We start from the raw sequence: 10,259 nt of genomic DNA, 5'->3' as shown, positions 1-10,259 counted from the left end.
AAAGTTATTATGGCTGTTCATAAAAATGGGCCAGAAGAGTGAATATCAGCTCCTTGCCAACTCCCCCAAATCCCCACCCCCTCCAACAGGTGCCCACCCACCTGGTCCCTCCCGAGCGCTGCAGGAGGATGGAGAGTCTGATGTGCTCAGCTCTTTGAGAGCCCCCCAGGACAAGCTGCTCAGAAAGATGCAGCCTGCATACCCTGCTCCTCTCCAGCCCCCAACAGCTCCAGGAACACCATCCAACAGGGGGCAGGTCCCAGCCACCCCGAGATGCACTGTCCCAGCCCGGCAGGGAAGAAGGGCACAGCCACGGACATGGGGAAGCTGGGATAGTGCGTCATCACACCCCACGGACCACAGCCCTCCTGTGACATCTCTTCCTCCTCTTCCCTCAAGCGAGATTCCCCTTACTAGGAAGCCCCAGGCACCCTCATCATACTCAGGGTCTTCTGTGGACCCTCGAGGCTGCTCCCCAAAACAGAGGGACAACAGGCACCCAAGGGGTCTCGGGGCTGCAGCTCTGCCCTTAACCATGGCCTGCTGCCCAGCTGCCCCACTCAAGGCTGGGGACCGGACAGAGTCTCATGTCGGGACCGTCCCTCCACTCCATGTCACAGCAAGTGGCTAAAGTGGCACTGACATGCTTTCTGGAGTGAGCCTACCCCCTGCAGGGCCCAGGCAGGACGCACAACCCCATTAGGGAAAGCAGAGGTGCACTGGTCCATCCACCCAGGGCGGAGCCTTTGGGAGAGGGAGGCGCCTCGTGCTGGGGGTGAGGAAGAGGCTGGCTGTGCAGCCAGGAGTCACACAGCAATCAGCCACCTTCGTGCAGCACTGCCGTGGGGAGGCACATCCATCCCAAGCTCTGAGGCACTGGGATGCTATGGGCACATTCCACGGTGATGCCTTTGTCCCCTAAGCATTGGGGCTTAAGTGAGAGCCCGCTTCTGCCACAGATTCCAGAGCTGAAACTTTGGCTTTGACAGAGGGCCAGCCACAGTCTTGGAAAGCACGTTGGAATGTGGCTCCCAGCTCTCCTGCTGGGCAGGTCTCTCAATCAGTCTGAGCCTCGATCTTCAGATGTGTAAAATGGGTGCAACAGTGCCAACTCGGGGTTGTTGTAAAGATGAAATGAAACAAAGAATAAAAAAGAGCCCTAGACAAATGCTGGACACATGACTTTCCCCTTTATTAGCATCCCCTCTATTTTGGCATCTTTTGCATTAACTGTGTTCACTGGCAACCATCGACATAGAGGTTAGTCAGCCTCCGCGGACAGGGACGTTCCTCACAGCCCTGGGAAGCAGGGGTGTTGAGCCTGGGGGAGGGGTGGGGTACGTGGGCACCTGGCCAACCCCAGGGAGGGGCAGTATTGACCAAGCAGGACTGATGAAGCTGCCCTCCCTTGAATGGTCACCCCATGCAGATGACTGAGGGGATGAAATGAGTCCTGGATAGAAAGAGCAGATTGCCCTCCCCTCCCCCAAGCCTCTCCCACATCTCAGACCAGAGCCCTGAGGTCACCACCCCTGTCCAGCTCAGGAAGGCTCCCGGATTGGCTTTGACAGAAACACCCACCCCCCACCCCAGGGTCCTCTCCAGGCTTCCTCGGGATTCCAGATAGGGCCACACAGATCCTCGGATGGAGCGCAGCTTCTCGGTATCCTCCCCGGGGTCTGGGTGAAAGGGTCCCAGGCCAGAGCCCCTACCAGGCCCAGGGTGCAGCTCATTTCGCTACTCCACGTGGGCAATTAACCCCACACACCACCAAGCCCCCCAGCACTGGCTCAGAAAAGGAGGAGGCTGCTCCCTACACAGCCTTGGCCTGGGTCTCGGGAAGAGGGGCTGCTCCGAGCCCAGAAAGGCCTGGGAGGGCCTTGCACCAGCCCTGGGGCTCAGCTCTCAGGGCCTCCTCCAGCGCAGTCCCCTCCCTCATGCCTACAGGACAGTGTGCTTGCCTACCTCTTTCATTGCCCAGAGCTTGTCTTCCTTGTCAGCTCTCATCCCTCCATCCAACACATTTACTGAGCTCCTGTAACAGCCTAGTTAGGAGGATGGTGATGAGGACAAATCCATCCTTGCCCTGAAGGAAAGAGGACAACAGAGCTTAATTTACTGGGCGCTTACTACGAGCCTGGACTGTTCTAAACATTTGACTTTCACAACTTCCGAGGGAGGTGGTACTTAGCAGGTAGGAAAGTGCGCCCACAGGGTTAAGTGGCTTGGCCAGGGTTACAGATGGAATCAGTGGCAGAGATGGGACGCACGCCAGGATAGCGTGGCTCCAGAGCCTGTGGCCATCGCACCCTGCCCTCCAATAATGGCCATGATGGCCATCAGTACAGGGGGCCTTGGGGACAGACCGGGGAGGGTGGGAGTGGTGGGGAAAGAGCAGACATCTGTGGCAGAAGGTGAACCCTGAACTGAGCTTTGAAGATGGCAATAATTTACTGTGGCGGGTGTCACCTCCTACCGCCCGCCGGTCTGTGAACTCCCTAAAGAAAGAGGCTGCGTTTTTGCACATCTCTTTCTCTCCAGGATCCAATATAGCGTCTGATACACGGTGCACTCAATTAACAGCTGCTGATGAAATAGATTAACAAAAAAAGGAACCGGGTTTGGGAGTGGAGGTCATGGCTTCTTTCTCTCTGATGTCTGAGCTCCTAGCACAACTCTGGGCACGTGGGCGAGAACTGAGCCGCACCTCGTTCCTCAGTGGGGGTGGGATCTGGGATGAGTGGACAGAGACACCTTTCCCCTGGCTTAGCACGGTGGGCGGGTCACCTCTGAGCGACCGCTGTGGACTAAACCAACTGCCCAGTGCCCAGACAGGCTTGGGGTGGAGGAGGAGGAGGAGGATGAATGAGGGCACCGACTATGCGGACGGGGGTGGCGGGAGGGGGAGGGGAAATGAGGAAGGGGCAGGGAAAGGGCAATTGGCGAGAGTGGCAGAACCCCCCTACCCTCTGGCCTACTACCCCATGACAAAACTCAGATGGCATCCGAGAGGCACTCCCCCAGTTCATTTACCGGTATCTCCCCTCAGTAAGCACTGGCTGAGCCCCAGCAGTCGGCTGGACACAGCCCGGCCCCCTCAGCACACATGGTCTATGGTCAACACCCGGGCAGGAGGGCACAGATATGCCAACACCTGAGTGCACCCCACTCTCTCCGGGTGCCACAGAGGAGGGGGTGTCCATCTCAGTCGGAGTGTTGAATAAAAACCTGGTGGTCTCCAATAAAACAAAGAGAACAGGGGAGGAAGGTCAGATCAAACGGAGGTCACTCATTGAACAAGGGCCTGAGGGGTCCAGCCATGTGGCTGGCTCACTGAGAACAGTTTGGAGTGGCAGGACCTCTGGGTGGGTGGGGAGAAGCTAGTGTAGAATTAGGGCCAGAGAGAGGCCGGAAGAAGCCAGACCCCAGTGGCCTCTTGGCCGGTGAGGAGTCTGGACTTTCCTCAGTGGCCTGTGGGGAGCTATTGCAGCATCTCTAAGCCAGGAGGAGGACTTTCCATTTCCAGCAATGGCCCTGGCTGGCGTGTGAAGCACGGATAAAGGGGAAGCTCAAACTGGAGGCAGGGAGGCCAGGGAGGCTGTGGCAACCTGCCCAGCAAGTTAAGACATTAAGGACATTGTGCATCTACGGCATGAACTTGTGAGGGGGTGAAGGAGAGAGGGAGCCAAGAGGACGCCCAGACTCCTGGCTTGGATTTCTGGGTCCTCTGGGATGGAGGACCAGGAAGGCCCAGATCTGGGAGAAGGAGGGATGCTCCTTCAGATGAGTGGATCTGAGGAGGTGATGGCTGGCTTATTTGGGCATGTGAGACTGGAACAGAGGAGAGGGGCCTCGGTGGAGAGTCATCAGGACATACTGGTAATTGTGACCATGGATATGTCCCAGATGGCCCAAGGAGGGGCAGGGTGAAGAAGCAAAAGAGAAGACTGCCTATGTCAGAATTCAGGGGACCCATCCCCGTGAGGAGTAAGCAGAGCCAGAGGAGGCTGCACGTTTAAGCTGGGATGTCCAGAGAAGCAGGGGGAAGAGGGGTCCAGAGGGGAGGCGGGGAGGAGAGTCAGCGTCAGCACAGGCTGAGGTCGCTCCTTGAGTCGTGCATCTGGTCACTGACTGGCTTGGAATGGCAGGACCTTGGGGCAAGCAGAGGGGTGGGGGGACTGCAGGTGAGGGTGCCCAAAGGAAGCTGTCTCCGCAGAAAGCAGGAAGGCAGTAGTTGGGGCTGGAGCAATTGTCCTAGGCCTCCTTCTCCCCACACCAGCCCTGCACTAACCCCTTGCATTCTGCCCCAAGCCCTCTGTACCTCTTTCCCGCATGTGCATGTTTGCAGGGCGCCATCACCCGTGAGCCACCTGTGGCCCTGTGTTTGTCATTATCGACCCAGTGGTTGACGGTCGGCCCGGGTGCCTTGTGTCCCTCCCAGCTGGGAGCTCTCTGGGCCGGGGCTTGTCAGGGTGGGCCGCTCAGCCCGACCTCACCCACCCACCTCCCCCCACCGCCCCCAGTCAGGGCCTTGGCAGGTGCCACCCTCAGAAACCAAACCAGAATCAAAAATACGTTTGCAAGAAAGTGGGAAACTTTATTGAATTAGCTTTTCTTTTTAGTAGAGAAGCGGAGGAATCAGAGGAGGCAGGTCAGGGGGAAGAGGAAGCAGACCCAGAGAGAATGGCGGGGAGTGTCTGCCCTCGGGAGGGTGCGGGCCGAGAGCGGAGTGGCCGAGCCTCGGGTCCTGCAGTCCCTCCTTTGCTCCTGCAGGGAACCATCAGCCCTCTCCTCTGGGTGCTGAAGACAGAGGGAGGGGCTGTCCGGCAGATTTAAGGCTTATTTTTTTTCTAAAATGCGGCGAGTGGGGACGGCGGTGGCGCCAGCAGAGATGACGGTGTTGCCGTGGCCCACGTTTCCTGGGAAATGGAAGAGGCAAAAGACCTTCAGGCTGGAGAAGACCCAGCTCAGGCCAGCTCCGGCCCCCCAGGAGGGCCCCAAACCCCTAGTCAGTCTGGTGGCGTGGGGGGTAGTTGATGGGGACTGTGTTATTGTCTGGGGGACTCCCTCCACGACAGCCCCGTGGGTCTGTGGGGACAGAGCCACCTATTCTGAAAGGAAAACAGAGGAGCACGTGACCACTTCTGCTCCAGTACCATCCCCCCTCCCTACACTGGGGAACCCGGCACTGCCGCCCAGTCCGCCCACAGGGCAGGAGGCTCATCGCCTCTCCCACTGGGTTATTTCCTTACCTCCTACGGTGAAGCCGGGCAACCTGGGAGAAAGGAGAGAGGCAGCCATGAGCGGACGGCCACTGAGGACAGCCGCCTACCTGTCCTCTGATGGAGTCTCTCAGATCATCACTTGGAGCCCCTGAGTTGGGCTCTTTTCCCAGCTGTGCCCCCAGCCCCACAGAGCAGCGGCATCAGGTGACTCCCAGGCCTGTCCTGTCTGTCCGTCTGTCTGTCTGTCTGTCTGTCTGTGAAGCCTCAGGAGGAGATATTATTAGGCATTTGCTGGACGTTTTGTCCTCCCTCTGCTTCACTCGACCCCTTACCCCTCCCTTGATCCCACAAGGATGGCCTGATCCCTGCAGATAGTCTGAAGGCAGTTAAATCTCTATTTTAACAGCTTTGTTGGGCTGCCCTGAATCCAAGCTAATACTTTTCCAATATGAGATATTTTCTCCATAGTCCCTAGTCCTGCCAATCTAACCTGGAGGCCCGAATTAAAAAGTTAAAGGGGGCTTCCCTGGTGGCGCAGTGGTTGAGAGTCTGCCTGCCAATGCAGGGGACACGGGTTCAAGCCCTCGTCTGGGAAGATCCCACATGCCGCGGAGCAACTGGGCCCGTGAGCCACAATTACTGAGCCTGCGCGTCTGGAGCCTGTGCTCCGCAACAAGAGAGGCCACGATAGTGAGGGGCCTGCGCACCGCGATGAAGAGTGGCCCCCACTTGCCACAACTAGAGAAAGCCCTCGCACAGAAACGAAGACCCAACACAGCCATAAATAAATAAATAAATAAATAAATAAATATGTGGTCTTGCAAAAAAAAGAAAAAAAAGTTAAAGGAAATGCCCCTACAGTCTGATGCCAGAGGACAAGGAGGAAGCTCTGGTCCTGGCTCTTGGTCCAGGCTGTTTAAGCTGACAGGTGTCCTTCCCTCCCAGACACAAGGGCCTGATCCCCAAGGCCCTGCCTGCCCTGACAGCCCAGGGTCCCACAGTCGCTTTCCCACATGACCTACCTGGCATCCTGGCCCTCCAGCAGGCTGCGGTAGGTGGCGATCTCCTGCTCCAGCCGCGCCTTGATGTCCAGCAGCATCTTGTACTCCTGGTTCTGGCACTCCATCTCATTGCGGAGCTCGCTCAGCTGGGCCTCGATGCTGCCGATGAGGCCCTGGATCTGCTGCAGCTGCAGGGCGTAGCGGCACTCGGTCTCCGCCAGCGTGCTCTCCAGCCCGGATTTCTGGTGGGGCAGCAGAGGAGAAGGTCTGAGGGGAGCCGGGCCAGGGGGAGGGGCCTAGAGGGGGCAGCCACTGGGCAGGGGCAGCAGGTGTACCATGCTCAGCTGGGACTGCATCTCAATCTCCAGACCCTGGAGCGTCTGCCTGAGCTCCGTGATCTCCGTCTTGCTGGTCTGGATAATGGCGGTGCTGGAAGACACCTCCTTGGTCAGCTCCACACTCTGGAATTCAAGCAGGACCAAGGTGACGGAAGAGCCCAGCTGGAAGGCCCGAGCGCCCCCTGGCTCAGCGAGGTTAGAGGGCCAGGTACCTTGCTTTGGAACCATTCCTCGGCATCCCGGCGGTTCTTCTCCGCCATGGCCTCGTACTGCTCCCTCATCTCCGCCAGCACGCGGGTCAGGTCAATGCCCGGGGTGGCGTCCATCTCCACATTGACCTGGCCGACCACCTGGTTTCTGAACTCCTTCATCTCCTGTAGGGATGGAAAAGGAAGATGCATGAAGCTCCTCAGCCTGCCCCTCCTTGGCTCTGAATGCTACTGGAATGTTCTGGAAAGTGCTTCCAGGTCCCACAGTGGAGGGCTGAGCCTGGCTGCGGCAGAGGGCTCCCCGTCGTCACTGAAGGTGATTCAGCCATGGCGAGCACAGCCCACCTCTCACCTCCTCGTGGTTCTTCTTCATGTAGGTCAGCTCCTCGGTCAGGTTCTCAATCTGCATCTCCAGGTCGGTCTTCAGCAGGGTCAGCTCGTCCAGCACCCTGCGTAGGCCGTTGGTGTCGGCCTCCACGCTCTGGCGCAGGGCCAGCTCGTTCTCATACCTAAAGGATTTTTAAATTGAAAAAACAACATAGAAATCGTATTAGGAGTTTGGGTTTTTGAGCACAAGTCACCCATTCTCCTTACTTAGCCCTGCAATAAACCTTTCTCTGCTCCAATTAAAAAAAAAGGAAGGAAGGAAGGGAGGGAGGGACGGAGGGAGGCAGGAAGGAAGAAATGGTATTAGACACTCCACTACCCCTGCACTGGACTCTGCTACTTCCGCAAGACCTTCACTCCTGGGATGCTCTGGTTACATTGTTCAGAGGAGCATTTGTCTAAAACTATAACTGCTGGGAAAGGGGAATGAGGGAAATCAACTCACTTGAGCCTGAAGTCGTCGGCAGCCAGCCTGGAGTTGTCAATCTCCAGAATGATGTGGTTGTTGTCGATGGTGGCCGCCAAGATCTGCAAAATGCAAAAGGTAACCAACCACTGGAGGGTCCACAAGCTTGGGGAGCAGGACTGAGAAAACACGGGCAGGACGGGTGGCCATCAGACTCTGCCTCTTCTCTGCCCCTGTGAGCTGGGACAGGGCACTTCTCTCTGGGCCTCAGTTCCTCTTCTGTAAAGTGAGAGACAGGACAGGTCCCCTTGGTTTGTTCTGTCACTCCATCATTCTATGTCTGGTCACGGTGGGAAAGATCGGGATGTACATTTCAGGGGAACGACCCCACCAAGAACATCTGTGGTTAGTCACGTCTCTGCAGCATCAGACTGGCAACCTCTCGAGGCCGCTGTCTTGAGAGCCTTTCTTCTCCTTAAGATCAGGACAGAATCAGCCTGGCTCCTCACAGTTCATAATAACATCACCGGAGCTTGCCTCCCCTCTGAGCAGGGTGGAATTCCAACAAATACCCCCATCCATTTGAATTTCTTGTCTAAACTTTTGTGTTCCAAAGCATTTAAAATCCACCCCACATAGCTGGGACTCAGCCCAGGCAGATGGATTTCTGTTCCAACAAGCTGGCATCACAGCGTGATGGACAGGCCTTGACGGAGAGAATCTCAGCTTAGCACTGCCTAAGCCTCTGCCCGCATCTCCCCTACCTGGTCGCTGCCAATTGAGAATGCCAGTTTAAAGGAAGCCCCTACAAAATAGTGTTCCCAAACCAATGAATGAACATGCATTCCTTTCTCTGTTGGTTTTAGCCATTCTTAGTGGCTTTTAAAACTTCCAAATAACCCAGCACAGCTTCCAAATAACCCAGTGGGTTAGGATTATAGAGATCAAGTCACTAATAACATAACTGGAAAGCAGTAAAAAATGTTGGCATGAGTAAGAACAATAAAAATGAATAATGGGAGAGAACACATAGCCTGAGAAAGCCCATCAGGAATAGAGATGCTTGATAGGCAGTAAAAGACTAGATTTTCCCCCAAAGGAAGGGTAAGAATTCTGCCCCCACTGCATCTTCTGGTCCCTGGGGACCCTGCTTTTCCTGGCCATCGCGTCTCTGCCCTGCCCAGAGGAACCCTCCTCGACCTGCAAGGACTCACCTTGACCCGGAGGTCATCGATGGTCTTGAAGTAGGGGCTGTAGTCGTGCTCTTGGCTGACTGGGCTCTTCTTCTGATGCCAGTCATGGATCTTCTTCTCCAGGTCGGTGTTGGCCTCCTCCAGGGCGCGCACCTTCCCCAGGTAGGAGGCCAGGCGTTCGTTGAGGTTCTGCATGGTGATCTTCTCATTGCCAGAGAGGAGGCTGCCATCGCCACCACCGAAGTCACAAAAGCCACCTCCAAGGCCACCTCCAAGGCCACCTCCAAGGCCACCTCCAAAGCCTCCACCCAAACCACTACCAGCCCCTCCACCGAAGCCACAGCTTATGCCACCTCCAAAGCCCCCAGCTGATCCCCCAGAGAAAAACCGGGTTGAGCCGGTAGAGATACTGCGACCTCCTCCCAGCTTGCAGGAGCCACCCCCAAAGCCACCTCCATAGCTGGCAGAGGAATTCTGCAGGAAACTGCTCATGGTGAGAGCGAGATGGGCAGAGAGTTGGTGCAGTAGGATCTTGGCTTGGCCTGGCTGAGGTCTGTGGCTCTTCCCCGGAGTGGATGCCTTTTATACACCTTCCAGGGGGTTGGACGGTTGCCCCATCTTCTCTCCTCCCTTCCCCACCCTCTGACTGGTGCCAACCGCACGTCTGTTTCCCACAAGCTCATTACCTCCGTTCTCCAGGGTGGGTTGTGCCATTGGGGGAGGGGGCATTTTTTTTTCTTAATCCTTAACAAAAGTGATGATTCAGAGGGAACGGTGTTGTACTTGAGACTACCTTTTGACAACTGAATTCTGTCTCACCTCTCCACTTAGGGAACTCACTCCCATCGGCCCCACCCAATGTTAGAACCGGGACTGAGCTGCACCGGTCTGCCAGGGAGCCTCTGCAGAGGAAGGGTGGCTGCAAAGTGGCCCCGCGTTGTCACTTCAGCCCTCTGCCTCCCTTCTTCCTGTTTCTAAAATGTCTGACTGGAATGTTCTGCGTCTTTCTCAGCATTTCATCTACTCCAGTGCTCCCAGCAACAATGACAAACTTTGCTTGGTCCTGTAGAATCAACAACCTTGAAGGCTTTTAGGCTGAGAAAAAAATGGCTCCAAGACCATCAGGTAAAGTCATGGTGGCAAGGGACCTTAGGGACCATCCAACACAGCTGGGGAAACTGAGGCATAGAAAGAGCAAGTGGCCCTGCACATTATAATAGCTAACACCCTGAGATCCCTCACCATATGCAGGCACTGGGCTAAGAAATTTATATTGACTGCCTCATTTAATCTTTGCAACAGCCCAATAAGGTGAGTACTCCTATTATCCCCATTTTACACAGGAGGAAACTGAGCCTTAAGGGCAGAGTCAGGACTGAAACCCAAGTCTGGTCCTGTCTACACTAGGCTCATTTTTTCAGGCATTTTTTTCCTACAGTAAAATGGACAAATCATAAGCATCCAGCTTAATGCATTTTTACCCACGTATGAAAATTTAAG

The 10,259-nt window shown here is 55.9% G+C and overlaps 1 protein-coding gene across 1 annotated transcript; it reads right to left on the bottom strand.

Moving 5' to 3' along the window:
- Positions 1-6,243: 6,243 nt before the first annotated feature.
- Positions 6,244-9,404, bottom strand: LOC133080631 (keratin, type I cytoskeletal 13-like). The gene is made up of 6 exons (XM_061176652.1): positions 8,781-9,404; positions 7,606-7,688; positions 7,126-7,282; positions 6,777-6,938; positions 6,562-6,687; positions 6,244-6,468 (listed from the first exon to the last, which is right to left on the bottom strand). Exons 1-6 carry the CDS (start codon positions 9,249-9,251, stop codon positions 6,244-6,246), a joined length of 1,224 nt encoding a protein of 407 aa, XP_061032635.1. The 5' UTR covers positions 9,252-9,404.
- Between the last annotated feature and the right edge of the window lie 855 nt (positions 9,405-10,259).

This window comes from Eubalaena glacialis, chromosome 19 (assembly GCF_028564815.1).
Source record: "Eubalaena glacialis isolate mEubGla1 chromosome 19, mEubGla1.1.hap2.+ XY, whole genome shotgun sequence".
Classification (NCBI taxonomy): Eukaryota; Metazoa; Chordata; class Mammalia; order Artiodactyla; family Balaenidae; genus Eubalaena; species Eubalaena glacialis.
This window is presented reverse-complemented; position numbering and strand designations above follow the sequence as displayed.